The sequence below is a fragment of the Aquarana catesbeiana genome, linkage group LG11 (assembly GCF_042186555.1).
Source record: "Aquarana catesbeiana isolate 2022-GZ linkage group LG11, ASM4218655v1, whole genome shotgun sequence".
NCBI classification, from domain to species: Eukaryota; Metazoa; Chordata; class Amphibia; order Anura; family Ranidae; genus Aquarana; species Aquarana catesbeiana.
The window spans coordinates 25,545,736-25,563,549 of record NC_133334.1 but is presented as its reverse complement, the minus strand read 5'-3'; the positions used below and the strand labels follow the sequence as shown (position 1 = coordinate 25,563,549).

At 43.8% G+C, this 17,814-nt stretch overlaps 1 protein-coding gene across 4 annotated transcripts in view; it reads right to left on the bottom strand.

Annotated features, from left to right (window-relative positions):
* The window catches only part of SBF2 (SET binding factor 2), a 514,395-nt gene that overhangs the window by 274,154 nt on the left and 222,427 nt on the right, over positions 1-17,814 (bottom strand). For all 4 annotated transcript variants that reach the window (XM_073604094.1, XM_073604095.1, XM_073604096.1 and 1 more), the window contains exon 4: positions 95-214. In XM_073604094.1, the coding sequence (XP_073460195.1) occupies positions 95-214 (120 nt within the window). The remainder of the gene's footprint in view (positions 1-94; positions 215-17,814) is intronic.

Below are 17,814 nucleotides of genomic sequence, written 5' to 3'. Positions count from 1 at the left end.
ACAGTTGTATACAGTACACTTCCTGACTCCGAACAAACAAAACTGCTCTGGCAAGAGATGAAAAGTCTGATCTTGGTAGGTGTGCGTTACTTACCCTGAAAATCTCGGGATAATCTAATCTGGAAACAAGCACCAAACATTTAGGGGCAAAAATCTGCGCGGGTTGAATTAGGCCAGAATCCTCATCTCCATCACTGTGATCATGCTTTGTTCCCTAAAAAAAAAAAAAAAATTATATATCTGTTAAACATAATACAAATGATACAACTATAACAAATTCAATCCCTCTAACCATAATGAAAAGTAATTTATAGATAATATAATTTGCTTATAGTAACATACAATAGTCTAGTACAGTTTTAGGTAGATAAACTGCATTCTCGGTGAAGTCATCAGTTTCTAGTGAATGGATGGGCTGCATTCTCTGTAGATCAGTTGTCATTAGTAAATGGATAGGCTGCATTCATATTGATGTCAACGATTGCAAGTAAATGGATCAAATACATTCTCACTGATGTCACTGATCTCTAGCAAATGGATAGGCTGCATCCTCAGTGATGTCGCCAATCTTTAGTGAATGGATGGCCTGCATTCTCAGTGATGTCACCAGTCTCTAGTGAATGGATAGGCTACATTCTCAGTGATGTCACTGGTCTCTAGTGAAAGGATAGGCTACATTCTCAGTGATGTCACTGGTCTCTAGTGAAAGGATAGGCTACATTCTCAGTGATGTCACCGCTCTCTAGTGAATGGATAGGCTGCATTCTCAGTGATGTCACCAATCTTTAGTAAATGGATAGTCTGCATTCTCAGTGATGTCACCAGTCTCTAATGAATGGATAGGCTGCATTCTCGGGGATGCCTCCAGTCTGTAGTGAATAGATGGGCTGCATTCTCTGTGATGTCACCAGTCACTAGTGAAAGGATAGGCTGCATTCTTAGTGATGTCAGCGGTCTCTAGTGAATGGATAGGCTGCATTCTCAGTGATGTCACCAGTCTCTAGTGAATGGATAGGCTGCATTCTCAGTGATGTCACCAGTCTCTAGTAAATGGATAGGCTGCATTCTCAGTGATGTCACCAGTCTCTAGTGAATGGATAGGCTGCATTCTCAGTGATGTCACCAGTCTCTAGTAAATGGATAGGCTGCATTCTCAGTGATGTCACCAGTCTCTAGTGAATGGACGGGGCTGCATTCTCAGTGATGTCACCAGTCTCTAGTGAATGGATAGGCTGCATTCTCAGTGATGTCACCAGTCTCTAGTGAATGGATAGGCTGCATTCTCAGTGATGTCACCAGTCTCTAGTAAATGGATAGGCTGCATTCTCAGTGATGTCACCGGTCTCTAGCGAATAGACTGTCTGCGTTCTTAGGGACATCATTGCTTTCTAATGAATGAATAAAGCTGCCGTCTTCTCGGCTATGTCACTTGATTCCAGTGAATGGATAGGTTGTGATATCACAGTCTCCGAGCAATTAGTGTGCTATATTTTTATAACCGCTCGTCTTCAGAAAATTGCTGTTTCCTGAGGCATTACATAACAGATGAATTATAATCACAAATACAGAAATGTTTCATCAGTTTTTATAGTGGAAGGACATAGAAGTACATGGCTGGAGATTGCCACCATGACTTCAGACATGATCCAGTTAATAATGACCCCTCTGTAGAGGAATACATAAGTTATTGTAGAAAGATTTATCGTTATTTAAAAGTCTGGAATGAGGCTGGAGATTTATTGGTGTCTGAGCTCGGAGCAGAACTAAAAGGCCTTTGTTGCTGTATGGCTGGTTTGATCTCTTTGGATCTGGCCCGCTGGCTGCCCTCTTCTGACAAGGAGGAATAATTCACATTTAATACGGCCATGTCCCTATTGTCGGGACAGTATAGTAGGAGTGATAGTGAGACATGTAATTTACCGGGAAGTAACTTATCTGCTCTACATATAGTACAGATCTGATCCATCATGTCCGCAGAATCCCTTGGAAAATAGATGATACGTCTGCAGAAAGCTTGTCTGGGAATCTAGCAACTGGCCAAGCTGAACTGAGGGACAGAAGGTCCATCTGGGGAAACATAATACTATATACTGTCCAAAAGTGGAATTTTAAAGAAAACATGTTCCTTTTAAACATAAAAATGTGACTGCAGACCTGAAAATTAGATCCAGGAAGGCCAGAAACTCAACTTTAACTCTTCAAGCCATCTTCCCACACTATTGATGAACAGTGGCCTTCAAATGAAGAGTCGTAAAGTGCGTGCTTAATTTTAATTTCCAATTGCAATGCATCTTCCATTGAAGAGCAGGGAATACACTTTCTGCGACACAGCACCCTGGACAACTCTGTCCAAATGCCTTATGGCAGATGAGCCTTATACCAATTCAGCTGGGACATAGTGAGAGCAAGGAGAAGCCACGCAGGTCCTCAATAAAATTTGTCAACATATGCCTGACCAGCCTTTCTCAACCTATTTAATATGGAGGAAACCTTGAAATAACTTTCCAGTCTCAGGGAAACCCTGCTAATAATTACAATATCTACAGCTCACAGTACAATAGTGTGATGACCACTGGCAAGATTGCTCCATACCAGTTGAAGTCAATGAAAGAATCCCCTCCCCCCTCAATCCTTACAGTAAGCAATCTCTGGAGGAACGCTAGGCATCTTAATGACATCATCAGTCCCAAAAAATGGAGAGGCCAAATTTTCAATGATGTCACTAGCCTCAAGTGAATGAATAGGCTGTATTCTGAGCTCATAGATGTATCCAGCCTCTAGTGAATGGATAAGCTGCATTCTCAGTGATGTCAACCGTCTCTTATGAATGGATAGGCTGCATTTTCAGTGATGTCACTAGTTTCTAGTGTATGGATAAATTGAATCCTCAGTGATGTCACCGGTCTCTAATCCATAGTCTTTAGTAAATTGATAAGCTTCATTTCAGTGGCATCATTGGTCTCTAATGAATGGATAAAGCTGCAGTCTCAGCTAAGTCACGTGACCATCTTTTAGTGCAGGGATATGCAATTAGCGGACCTCCAGCTGCTGCAGAACTACAAGTCCCATGAGGCATAGTAAGACTCTGGCAGCCACCAGCATGACACCCAGAGGCAGAGGCATGATGGGACTTGTAGTTTTGCAACAGCTGGAGGGCCGCTAATTGCATATCCCTGTTTTAGTGGAAAGACATAGAAGTACATGGTTTAGAAATTGAATGTTTGACTCCAGACATGATCTGTTAATAATGACAAAGAACCCCTAGCAACCTCTGGAGGAGCCCATAGGAACCCTGACTGAGAAAGGTAAAAATATGTGAGGTTATGCTTCCATGTCACTATACTGCATGTATGTTGTGTTTTTTTCTTTACCTGTATGGGTTTTTACTCAATCACCAACCTAATCTGGTTAGGGTCGAGTGACACTAATAAAGATAGTGTTTATTCCATAATTATGAGTTTTAGCTTTTCTCTATGAGACAACTCACCAATTAAAAGTCCCACTAAACCTGTCCGGCGACCCTGCTGGGGAGATGTTATTTTATGTATATTGTTGAAAATGTATGAACAAGGCAGGCAATGCGCCTAATTGCATGGGAAAAAGTCGAGAAACTACCGCATGGAAGTCTTATCTGGAGACCTGTTGTGGAAATGTTTATTAATGTATGTTGTCAGATGTCCCCCAGTATCAGTTTTGCTGTAATACGCTCATGTGAGTGTGTTCGCACATACAGACGTTGGTGGAAGACCATTGGCTGCGGAAACCTTCCCTTGGAGACGGCAGATCTGTTTGCTCTTTTAGGGATGATCGTTTATGCCTCGCCAAAGGATTGGCCACCTCATGGCGACTCCATTAACACTCCGAGCAGGCAGATCTGCATACATGGGAACCACAGCATAACAATAAAAAAAAATTATGGTTCACTGAGCCATGATAGAGTATGGCTCGCGTCATTGGTAGCAGTGGGAGTGTGCACACGATCGTGTTCAGAGCCATGTAGTTAGTGTTTAAATTGTAAAACACTTTTGTCTCACAGGATGCTTGCCGGATGGCTCTGCACACGACCATCTGCACACGTCACTACTGTAATTCTACTTGAATATATACATGTGTGTGATTGGTTCTTTTGAAAGCATACAAGTGTCTGATTTGTATAAATAAAAGCAGTAGAGCATTCTATGGCAGGATTCTGCTAAGCTCAACGTCATACCAGCGTCTGTCTGTGTTACTTGGAGATATACAAGCGCGCTTTTCCGGGCATTATACCAGAGAGCTGTATTTGTGCTTTTAAGCGCAAAGAAATAATTTGCTTATAAGGAGAAGCCTAAAATTTCTAGGACAGACCTCAAAAGATGTACAAGTGAAACCTTCAAATTTTTAAATTTTTTAGGTGGCCTACACCTTTAATATCACATTCGTGTAGCTGTGGTGAGCTAATGTATGTGCTGTACTAATCCTGTGAAAATTCTCCAGCTTTCAAATCTTCAGCTTCTCCACTTTCTAATCTGCCCGTTGTGGTCAGAGTTAATACGGGTGTAATATAAATCTCGAGCGCATCAAAATACGTCTTTTTAATGACTATTAAATATGTTACTTGTAAGCCCTACAAATCCCTGTAATGAAGGGGGGGCACCTTTCACAGATAACAGAGCAGATCACTGTAATACTTTATGGAATGAAGGGATTTCAGGCTCAAGAGACAACTGGGGGGGTAAAATGGTGAAACCAGATCCTTCAAGTAACACAAGACAGTGTGAGGAGCAAGCTTCCCTTATTACCAGGGGCTCAGGAGGACCGCATGGAATTTCCACAGGGTTTAAGGCAGCCTCCTCACCACTACAACTGATACTGGATGGTAATTTATTATCTTGTGCTGTCATATGTGACTTCTTAAATCTTTACTAACAATTCCTGATGCAGAGACCTGTGTTCCAGTAGCGTCCTGCTCTGGTGCAAGAGAAGAATCATCACGGATGTTTCGCAGGCCTTCGGCAGAGAGAGTGGATGTTCACCTGAGCTTCTGATGTGCTTACCTTGTGCCACGTTTCCACCATTGCTTTCAGTGAGGGTTTTCCCCTGCGAGATACTCATGAAGCAGGGTGCGAAATAAGTATATAGCAACCCCCAATTAACCCCCTTGATCTCCTCACGTATCACAAATTTACTGAGCGACATATCAGTATGGACGTCACACCACTTCCTCAAACTTTCTAAAACTGAGCTTGTAATATTTCCTCCTCCCCGATGAACTTACCATTGAGATCAACAGCATAACCCATTGGTCTCTCTGCACATGGTGCTAGGGGTAATCCTAGACTCTGACCTCTCCTTTGGACCTACATCCAATCATTGGCTAAATTTTGCCGCCTTAACCTCCACAACATTTCCAGAATTTGCCCCTTCCTGACTAACGGCACCACAAAACAACTTATTCACTCCTTGGTTATATCCCTCCTTAAAGCAGAGTTCCACCCAAAAATGGAACTTCCACTTTTCGGATTCCACGCCCCCTCCGGTGTCACATTTGGCACCTTTCAGGGGGGAGGGGGGGAGTAGATACCTGTCTAATCCAGGTACTTGCTCCCACTTCTGGGCATAGATAACCACAGTATCCACGGATATCCACGCCATGTCCGGCGCCTCCTCCATCCCCACCGTGGTCTTCTGGGAGACACACAGGTCCCATTAGACAGCAGGGACCAGTGGGATCACAGCAGCCTGACTCGCGCATGCACAGTAGGGAACCAGGCTATGAAGCCACAAGGCTCTACTTCCTGATTCCCTTATCGAAGATGGCGGCGCCTCCACCCGAGAGCCGAGGGACAGATCGGCTTCGGGTTCCAACATTGTGGGCGCCCTGGGACAGGTAAGTGTCCTTATTTTAAAAGTCAGCAGCTGCAGTATTTGTAGCTGCTGATTCATAAAAATAAAAATTTTGGCGGAACTCTGCTTTAAATACTTCAACTCTCTCCTCAATGGCTTACCTTTAGGCCTCATTTACACAGGGCATTTTCACAGCTGCTTTTTAGCAGCGTCAGTTTTTTTTTTTGCAGCTTAAAAACACCTCTCCATGTTATTTTGTGTGTCCATGCACAGACAGACTTTTTAGGAGCTGTAAGTGGCATAGGCATTTTCAAGCTGTAAAAAAACCCAGGGCCAGCGCGTTCTGAGGACTGACGTTACAGCTATAAAAACATCTGATGCTGGTAAAAGCTGCTAAATGTTTTTTTTTTTTTTGTCAAAATGAATGGTTCCCTATGAGAGCCCATTGATTTGAATAGAAGACGCACCACAAATAGGATCATGATGATCCGACTTGCGGTGCAGCTTGTGCGGTGAGGATCTTAAAGGGGAACCCTTGCAAAATAAACAAAAAGGAAAAACTGGGGTGGGGGTCCCCCCAAGAGCATACCAGACCCTTCAGGTCGCCCCCTCCTGGACCATACCAGGCCACATGCCCTCAACATTGGGGGGGGGGGGGGGTGCTTTGGTGCAGGGGGGCCCTGCGCCCCCCCCCCCCACCCCAGAGCACTCTTGTCTCCATGTTAATGGAGACAAGAGTGGCCTGGTATGGCCTGGTTTGCTCCCAGTTCTAAGTTAGATCGCTGCACGGCGATCTACGTCATATCCGGCACCTCCTACTTCCCGCCGCTGCCTTCTGGGAACTCTGTGTGTCCCAGAAGATGACGGGACCATTCAAAAAGCACAGCGCGACTTGCACATGCGCAGTAGGAAACCAGCAGTGAAGCCTGAAGGCATCACTGCCGGTTTCCCTTACTTGCAATGCCGATGCCTGCACCCAAAGCCGATGGACGAATCGGCTTGGGGTGCCAACATTGTGGGATCCCTGGACAGGTAAGTATCCTTATATTAAAAGTTAGCAGCTACAGTATTTGTAGCTGCTGACTTTTATTTATTTTTTACAGGCTGGAACTCCTTAATTGCTCTTTTAGGTCTAGGGGGCATGCAAAATTAGATTTACTTACCTGATCCTCCATGCTGCTAGACTAGTCCCTGCAGCTTCTTCTCCCCTATGCTCCAGCGGTCTAAGGTCCTGCACTGGGCGTGAGGGCAACAAGCAACAATCCACCACCGGAGCATAGGGGAGCGGAGGATCAGATAAGTAGAAGTGCTTTTCTCAGCCTGTAGACTAAACGAGCAGTTAACCCTTACAGTGTGGAAAAAACCCCATTGCAATGGAGGATTTTCAGGTTTCCCAGAGTTGGGCTTTAAGCTATCCCTTTGGAAGCCGGCGTACGGCTTTAGCTTTAATGCAGATGTGTGTTTGCCCAGACTTGTGGCTTTGTTTTTCTGTTTTTCTGGACACTCGTGGTACAGTGGGGAGGATTCAAGAATCCCTCTTTTTTAATACACATACAGCGGCTGTTGGATTTTAGCGGAGCACCTGACCCCATGTAACAAGAAAACAGGAACATTTATCAAACCTGGAGTCAGATGTGTAATCCTTCGGCAGTTAATGGCATTCTCCTCTCCACGCTCCCAGCAATGTTTTACCAGCGTTGCTAGCAACAAAGGACTTTGTGAAACGGACAAATGACAGTTATGAATTCCCTTTAGGAAGGAGCGGTGTCAAAAGTTAATTCATCTCTTCCAATGTGATGGAAATAAGCTCCATGAAAATATTTTAAGGGCAAAGTATACGGTATTTGTACTGAAGGCTATTATGTATATGACTTTCATATTTTACATGCTCGCTCTTGTAGAATACGGCTATCCTATGAAATATAGAGGTTTGCAGACTTGCCACTAGAGGGATCTCTTGGTGTTTCAGGGCAATTAAACTTTCAGCTCAAAGGGCAAGTTCACCTATTTAAGAAAAATTTAAAAAGGTGAGTGTCATATTATGAAAGGCGAGGTGGTTGATGGATAGAGTTGCCACTTTATCCCTTTAAACCCGAACACATATTAATTACACAAGTTATGTGGCTGATTAAGGCGGTAATTAAACTCACTTGTTGCCTTATCTGCATTTAATTAGCCTCAGAACCTGTGTAATTCATATGCGTTCGGGTTTAAAGGGATGAGGTGGAAACCCTATTGATGGACATTATGTCTCACCTCGCAGGCGTTCATTTGCAGAGAACGAAGGCGGAATCCGGTCTGGGTTTTACCAGCCACCTTGGCAGGGTTGGTGGCGGACCAGATTTTGCGGTCCACTTGTGTCCACTAACAGGTGGTATAAATAAAGCATGACTGGAGTAAAGAATTGGGAGTTGGGGAATCAAGCAATACAATATAAACTCTTATCTACAACTTTATACAGGTGCCTCGTACCAAAGGGAGCTTGGAACAGCAACTTCTCCAGGAAAAGTAAGTATTTCTTTTGAAACTTTATTTACCCACCTCAGCAAGTCGGTTCACACAGAGAAATCTACCTCTACGAAGGTTTGCCAGGAAGTAGCACCAGAACACACGCTGGCAGATCAGCCGGTCTGTGTATAACAGATTGACTTCTTCTCTGCTCCTGAAGCCATGCCCTCTAATTCATTTCACCCTCCCACTGGCTTAATCGTTAACCTATATAAATTAAGCCTGTGGGAGGTTGAAACGTGGTAGAGGGGCGTGGCTTCGGGAGGAGACGAGCTGAAGCTGATCTGTTAAAACCTGAGACTAGGCGATCTGCTGATGCACGCTCCAGTGCTACTTTCTGACAGACATTTCCAGAGTTTGACGAACCCCTTGAATGTAGGCACCCGGCCGTAATTGGAGTCACTAGTGTTGGTGTTTAGAGCAGCGCTTCTGTTTGTTATGGTCTAGGAGTGTCACAGTCAGGGGTCAGGCTAGGAGACCAGTAGCTATAGCAGTAGGGAGGCTCTCACTGACCAGCAGGCCACCTTGGCAGATGACGCAGGCTCACCCAAGTGCGGGGCTCTAAGCACTTATCAGTGTTCGCCAGTGCTCCTGATGGTAAAGATGAGTTTTGCTGCATGTTAGTAGCAGGTTGCAGTCCTTTAGGATCGTCCCACCTGAAGGTGAGCAAGCCGCGGTCCAGTAGCAGAAGTAGCAGGTAGGGATCAAGCAGAAGTGTAGTCAGTAAACAAGCCAAAGGTCAGTAACAAGTGATTGCAGGTTGGTATCAAGCAGAAGTGTAGTCGAGGAACAAGCCAAAGGTTGGTAAGGAGTGGCAGCAATGATATGGAGGACAACACTAGTGACAATAGCGAGATATTGGCTGGAGAGAGCACAGTAATCTGGCAAACAAGAAGTGCAAAGGCATGGCTTAAAAAGGAAGTTCACGGGAGGAGCAAAGGATCCAAGGTTCACGAGAAACAAGACAAAAGGCAAGGTTGTCTAAGGAATCAGGCAGGGAGTTGTCTAGCATCTCATGTGGCTCAGAAAGAAGAGGTACCGCCAGACACAGCAGAGGTTGCAGGTTCATATCCGTGTACCTCTACAGAGGACTTTAAAGTGACCAAATAAACTTTTGTTTTATTTCTTAAATATCTCTTATCTTTAGTAATTAAAAAGTTGTCCCACGTTTTTGTAAGTAATTCAGTTAAGTCTGAGATGATATCCTGCAGCAGGCAGGAGGAAGCACTTCCCACAGTGATCAGACTGCAACACTGAAACTTTGTAGAAAGTCAATGAAGATGCAGCAGAGTCTGGTCTGTGTCAATGAGATGTCACAAGTACATGGTGACTTTGGGTGGTGCATGAATAGATGGTGCCATCTTTCTGGGGGGGGGGGGGGGGGGAGTAGATGAAGAAGTTGTTGAGGGTCGTACTATAATATCTGTGAGAGGTAATAAATACCCGGAAGTGTTACACTTCCTTATAAAACTTGCCATGCAACCAATGACACGTCCACTTTAATCCTCAAGCTATCACATGACAGTGGATAGGTGGAGGTATGTTGACGCTGCCAATTGCCATCTTTTACCTCTCTCTCACAACGCAGACGTTTTATCTTTATCCATCTCTTCTGTTCTCAATCATGCAATGTTTTCATTCTTAATTCAACTGCCAGCCAGAATGATAAATGGACACCATTTTTTCCACGCTGCAGAAACACACAGCTGAGTCCGGGAAAGCAGTGAGAGGCGTTGCGCCAAGCCGAGGGTGTTTCATTATACGCGAGTACCTGTTCTGTGTCACACAACAAATGCCATACGCCTGTGGGAAACTTAGTCAGTGCATGTTACATGGAACAAAATGTAATCGTGCTGTTCCAGATAGATCTGTCTATATATAAAAAAAGTATTAAAAAAGGGATGGCATCAAATATCTAAGAAAGTTATTCTTTATTTTATTGTGGAGACCCGCCAATCATTATTCCTTGAGGCCGATTCCACATCCAGAACGGTTGGGGTTTGTAGCACGGTTACGGTCTACAATGGATCTTGGATCGTTATCCAGAATACATACAACTGTTTCAAAACAGTTAACTCCTTATTAATGTAAGACAAAGGTCTCCAAACTAGGTCCCATGGGTCACATCCAACTTCCTACATGATTTTATCTGGCAAGTAGCAACTTGTCCGGCATTTCCTTGATGCTGGCAGACCAACCAATAACAACCAATGATGCTAAGTGGCCAGTACACACGGCGTCTTTAATTGCTATTCTTCTAGCGGCCTGCCCAATGGCACCATTGCAATGCATGACGTTGATCCAGTTTGGGCCAGGATCCAGTATGGGTGGAATACAGTCCTACCCAGCCTCCTGGCCCATGTTATGCAAGCTGTGGTGAAGATTATAAGGTAGGACATGTAAAGGAGGGACTCCAAAGTGGGCAAGGACCTCGGACGTGGAGTGGGGCTCTTAGGAGAAGAAGAGGGCTCTCATATGAGGGAAATACTCTGATGTGTAAGAGGGGCGAGGGGGGGGGGAGGGGGGGCTCTGACATGATAGGGGATTTTGAATTGTAAGGAGACTGGTGAACAGAGGGCCTCTGATCTTTGGAGGGCATTGATTAGGGGGAACCACATTTCCAAACTGCGATTCAGGGACATCCCCCCCCTCCACTTCCAAAAGATCAGCTTGTGCTGTAACAAATCACAGCACAGTAAATAGACACAAGAGGCGGGATTTATAATTTCTCCAATCACAAGCAGGGGGCGGAGTAAAGTGGTCATGTGACGGCCTTTTTTGGGGGCATTCGATTGGCCTGGGGTGGGGGGGGGTGGCTGTGTCAGTTTCATTCCGGGACACTGTATTGTCCTGGAATGAAGGTATCCGAGACAGACCTGCAAAATTTGGGACTGTCCCGGGCAACCCGGGACACATGGTCACCCTAGCACGGATGTGATTGGGGCCTCTGATGTGTAGGGGACACCCTGATGGGGGCCACGGAAGTGTAAGGGGGGGACTCCAGATGTGAAAGGGGGACTCTAATATGAAGTGAAGGTCCTGATTTGATGAGGGACTTCTGATGGCCAGTAGATGGCACGGAGTATCAAAGGAAATAAGTATGCTCCTCAGCTTCATCTAGTGTCCATAAATACATTATTTTTCACATTCACTGCTTTTTTCAATGAATACCTTCCAATCTACAGAGAATAGAGCCTGAGAAAATTCAATTTGGCTTCATTCACACAGAACAAATTTACATTCAGGTTCGATAGATGAAACGCTATGCAAATTTTTTTATACAGGAGTCGATTCACTAAGAGTTAAATAATGGCAAATAAAATGCGGTAAAATACTGCAAATGGTAAATCATTTGTGAAAATTCAATTCACTAAGAATTTATTGTTAAATAACAAATGCAATATTTTTCCGATTACTCAGTATCACATTTTTCTAATGCGGTAATTTATCGCATTTGTCAGTGGTTACAGTGCCTTGAAAAAGTATTTACACCCCTTGAAATTTTCCACATTTTGTCCTGTTACAACCGAAAAAGTAAATGTATTTTATGTGATAGACCAACACAAAGTGGCACATAATTGTGAAGTGGAATAAATGGTTTTCATATTTTTTTATAAATAAATATGTGAAAAGTGTGGCATGGATTTGTATTCAGCCCCCTTTACTCCGATACCCCTAACTAAATACTAGTGGAACCAATTGCCTTCAGAAGTCACCTAATTAGTGAATAGAGTCCACCTGTGTGTAATTTAATCTCAGTATAAATACAGCTGTTCTGTGAAGCCCTCAGAAGTTTGTTAGAGAACTTTAGTGAACAAACAGAAGGCCAAGGAACACACCAGACAGGTCAGGGATAAAGTTGTGGAGAAGAAGTTTAAAGCAGGGTTAGGTTATAAAAAAAATATCCCAAGCTTTGAACATCTCACAGAGCTCTGTTCAATCCATCATCTGGAAATGGAAAGAGTATGGCACAACTGCAAACCTACCAAGACATGGCCGTCCACCTAAAATGACCGGCCGGGCAAGGAGAGCATTCATCAGAGAAGCAGCCAAGAGGCCCATGGTAACTCTGGAGGAGCTGCAGAGATTCACAGCCCAGGTGGGAGAATCTATACAGAGGACAACTATTAGACTCCTTTCACACTACTGTGACTTCAAAGTCACGCGATTTTAGGGATTGCCTGTGTAAACTTGAGGTCTATGGACCTCAACTCGCATTAAAGTTGGACCACAGTAGTACAGGGACTACTTTGAAGTCGCACAGATATGAATGTTACTCATTGGAAATCATGGCAAATTACTTGTCATGCGACTTTGCAGTCCCAAGTCGCAGGACAAGTCGCACAAATGTGAAAGGGGCCTTAGTCGTGCACTCCACAAATTTGGCCTTAATGGAAGAGTGGCAAGAAGAAAGACATTTTTGAAAGAAAGCCGTAAGAAGTCCCATCTGCAGTTTGTGAGAAGCCATGTGGGGGTCACAGCAAACATGGGGAAGAAGGTGCTCTGGTTAGATGAGACCAAAATTGAACTTTTTAGCCTAAAAGCAAAACAACGCTATGTGTGGCTGAAAATGAACACGGCACATCACCCTGAACACACCATCCCCACCGTGAAACATGGTGGTGGCAGCATCATGTGGTGGGGATGCTTTTCTTCAGCAGGAATAGGGAGGCTGGTCAGAGTTGATGGGAAGATGGATGGAGCCAAATACAGGGCAATCTTAGAAGAAAACCTATTAAGCCGCGTACACACGGTCGGACTTGCCAATGGGATAACCTCCGTCAGCATTTCCGACTGAAACATTTAGAACATATATATAAGTCAGTCGGAAATTCCGACAGAAAAAGTCCGATGGGGCATACACACGGTCGGAATATCTGACCAAAAGCTCCCATCGGACTTCTTCTGTCGGAAATTCCGACCATGTGTACGAGGCATTAGAGTCTGAAAATGACTTTAGATTGGTCAGAGGTTCACCTTCCAGCAGGACAACGACCCTAAACATACAGCCAGAGATACAATGGAATGGTTTAGACCAGTGTTTCTCAACTCCAATCCTCAAGGCGCCCCAACAAGTCATGTTTTCAGGATTTCCATTATTTTGCACAGGTGATTTGATCAGTTTCACTGCCTTAGTAATTACCACAACCGTTTCATCTGAGGGCAATCCTGAAAACATGACCTGTTGGGGCGCCTTGAGGACTGGAGTTGAGAAACACTGGTTTAGACCAAAGCATATTCATGTGTTAGAATGGCCCAGTCAAAGTCTAGACCTAAATCCAATTGAGAATCTGTGGCAAGACTTGAAAATTGCTGTTCACAGACTATCTCCATCCAATCTGACAGAGCTTGAGCTATTTTGCAGAGAAGAATGGGCAGAAATGTCACTCTCTAGATGTGCAAATCTGGTAGAGACATCCCCAAAAAGACTTGCAGCTGTAATTGCAGTGAAAAGTGGTTCTACAAAGTATTGACTCCAGGGGGCGCTATACAAATGTACCCCACACCTTTCACATATTTATTTGTAAAAAAAAAATTGAAAACCATTTATCATTTTGCTTCCACTTCACAATTATGTGCCACTTTGTGTTGGTCTATCACATAAAATCCCAATAAAATACATTGACGTTTTTGGTTGTAACATGACAAAATGTGGAAAATTTCAAGGGGTGTGAATACTTTTTCAAGGCACTGTAAGGGTTAATTAAGGTAATTTCCTGTGGGTGGAGCCAGGCGTTGCATAACTTCTGCTGGGATGTCAGGTCTGAGAGAGACAGATAGGATGGGAGGAGAAGCCAAACATGGTGGACTTGGTGAAGCACATGGTAAGTTGCTAGCTACACCATCATAGCCTTCTCCAACATGCTTTCACCTTGCAAACTCTGCATGACACATGTAGAGTGAGGAAAAAAAAAAGTATTTGATCCCCTGCTGATTTTGTACGTTTGCCTATTGACAAAGAAATGATCAGTCTATAATTTTAATGGTAGGTTTATTTTACCAGTGAGAGACAGAACAAAAAAAATCTAGAACAACGCATTTCAAAAAAGTTATAAATTTACTTGCATTTTAATGAGTGAAATAAGTATTTGACCCCTTCGCAAAACATTACTTAGCACTTGGTGGAGAAACCCTTGTTGGCAATCACAGAGGTCAGACGTTTCTTGTACTTGGCCACCAGGTTTGCACATATCTCAGGAGGGATTTAATCCCACTCCTCTTTTCAGATCCTCGCCAAGTCATTAAGGTTTCAAGGGTGATGTTTGATAGCTCGAACCTTCAGCTCCCTCCACATACTTTCTATGGGATTAAGGTCTGGAGACTGGCTGGGCCACTCCTGGACCTTTAATGTGCTTCTTCTTGAGCCATTCCTTTGTTGCCTTGGCGCAGTGTGTTTTGGGTCATTGTCATGCTGGAATACACATCCACGACCCATTTTCAATGTCCTGGCTGAGGGAAAGAGGTTCTCACCCAAGATTTGACGGTACATGGCCCCGCCGATCGTCCTTTTGATGTGGTGAAGTTGTCCTGTCCCCTTAGCAGAAAAACACCCCCAAAGCATAATGTTTCCACCTCCATGTATGACGGTGGGGATGGTGTTCTTGGGGTCATAGGCAGCATTCCTCCTCCTCCTCCAAACACGGCGAGTTGAGTTGATGCCAAAGAGCTGGATTTTGGTCTCATCTGACCACAACACTTTCACCCAGTTCTTCTCTGAACCATTCAGATGTTCATTAGCAATCTTCAGACGGACCTGTACATGTGCTTTCTTGAGCAGGGGGACACTGCGGGCGCTGCAGGATTTCAGTCCTTCACGGCGTAGTGTGTTACCAATTGTTTTCTTGGTGACTATGGTCCCAGCTGACTTGAGATCATTGACGAGATTCTATTGTGTCATTCTGGGCTAATTTTTCACCATTCTCATGATCATTAAAACTCCGCAAGGTGAGATCTTCCATGGAGCCCCAGACCGAGGGAGATTGACAGTTATTTTGTGTTTCTACCATTTGCAAATAAATCGCATCAACTGTTGTCACCCTCTCACCAAGCTGATTGGCGATGGTCTTGTAGCCCATTCCAGCCTTGTGTAGGTCTACAATCTTGTCCCCGACATCCTTGGACAGCGCTTTGGTCTTGGCCATGGTGGAGAGATTGGAATCTGATTGCTTCTGTGGACAGGTGTCTTTTATACAGGTAACAGATTAGGAGCACTCCCTTTAAGAGAGTGCTCCTAATCTCAGCTCGTTATCTGTATAGAAGAAACCTGGGAGCCAGAAATCTTGCTGATTGATAGGGGATCAAATACTTATTTCACTCAATAAAATGCAAATCAATTTATAACTTTTTTGAAATGTGTTTTTCTGGATTTTTTTTTGTTGTTATTCTGTCTCTCACTGTTAAAATAAACCTACCATTAAAATGATAATTTCTTTGTCAGTGGGCAAACGTACAAAATCAGCAGGAGATCAAATACTTTTTTCCCTCACTGTATGTACATCATCAGGGCCCACTCCAGCACACGTCTGCTTGCAATCTCTGCATGACACATGTATGTACACCCTCGCGGTCCACTCCAGCACGTCAGCTTGCAAACACTGCATGACACATGCAGAATTCCACTTTTAAAAATATTTCCTGCTTGGTAACCCAAGATAGGGAAGTCACAACCATGGCAAATTGAATGTCTTCCATTGCATCTTTCATAAGGAAAGGAAATCATTATAACAATGCAGACATGGAAGCTCAGCCGATACCTAGCACATTCCTGAGTCCGCTGTTCCACCAAATAAATTCACAATGTCCCAGTCCATACGTCTTGTTGTTCATTAACTTATTCCTTGAAATGTTACATATCAGCCGCTTTTTTTCCTCCTAGTTTAGATTCCACGAATGAGAAAACAATAAATTAACTGTACCGAAAACTATATTTATAACAGTGAACTTTACACTTATTTTTTCTGTCTTTTAACTCATCATGGGTGTTTTGCATTTACTTATTCTCTACTAAAAATATGAATTATATTGATCCAGATGCTTACCATTACAGCATTCATGTTTATATCTATTTTAATGTATTTATATGCATTTTACTAGGCTTATTGCTTTTAAAATCCAGTCCCACTTGCGTAATAACCTTTGTTTACGTATCCTTATACAACCTTTTTTACAATTTCACAATTTTATTTGTAGGTCTTAATCACTTGTAGCCCTGAGAAAGGGGCGCATGACTCCCAAAACATGTCAGCCTGTCTATGACTTCATCATTTAACAAAAAAAATACAAAATTACAATTTGCATAGGATGCCTTTAAATATTTTCCTGCGCTCCCACACCACACTTGACTGGCTTAGATTAAGAGGAGACCACACCTTGGGTGCATCCTATTATTCGTGAGCGGCCTATGGCTGAATTAATGATCCTACAGATACAAAAGAAGAACTCCATAGATCACTGATGAATCCCACCCACTTGGACCCATCACACCCAACATAATTTATCCTTTATCCCCAATTTCAGATTTATATTTGCATGTCTCAATTACTGGTAGCCCTGAGGAAAAGCTGCATGACCCTCGAAACACATTTGTTGATTATGACTACACTATAAGGCTTCATGTACACTGCTGCTGATAAACGGACGTTAAGGAGCAGTTGGGCATTTTTTTTCCAGCTGCCCCTGAACTCTCCTCTATGCTACCTTATCAGTACATGTACTGCACTCACCACTTCAGGCTGACCTGGGCCCACCGCCTCAGGCTGACCTGGGCCCACCGCCTCAGGCTGACCTGGGCCCACCGCCTCAGGCTGACCTGGGCCCACCGCCTCAGGCTGACCTGGGCCCACCGCCTCAGGCTGAACTGGGCCCACCGCCTCAGGCTGAACTGGGCCCACCGCCTCAGGCTGAACTGGGCCCACCGCCTCAAGCTGAACTGGGCCCACCACTTCAGGCTGAACTGGGCCCACCATCTTGGATATTGTACATAACATGACACTTCTTAAAGTCATTTTTTGGAGCGATCAACCCTTTACTTTTAGTCTCTTTAAATAAAACAAATTGAGGATATTGTACTACTCTACTACAGAAGAACGCTATGCTTACATGGTATACTAAGTGCTGAATTCAGTAAATCCACAAGACATGCCCACCCAACTTGGTGGCTGTGATCTGCTTTCTCACATGGTGGTTCACAAAGGACATGATGCAACATGTTAGATCATTGGTTATGGTAGGTATTAATGATGCTGTGTTATGGAAAGTACAGATAGAGATTAGAATTTTTGTTCAAAGATAATGCTGAGTTGTCTGAATGCCATGATCGAACAATCACAATAAGACAAGGCCAAAACACATCATAAAAATAAAGCAGAAACAGACATTCCAGGAAAAGAAAATAGAAAGAAATTTAAGGATCGCTAAAGGATCAGTCGTCACCTTGTGATTCCACTAGACCATGCCAGAAAGAACGTGGATGATACCTGTGTC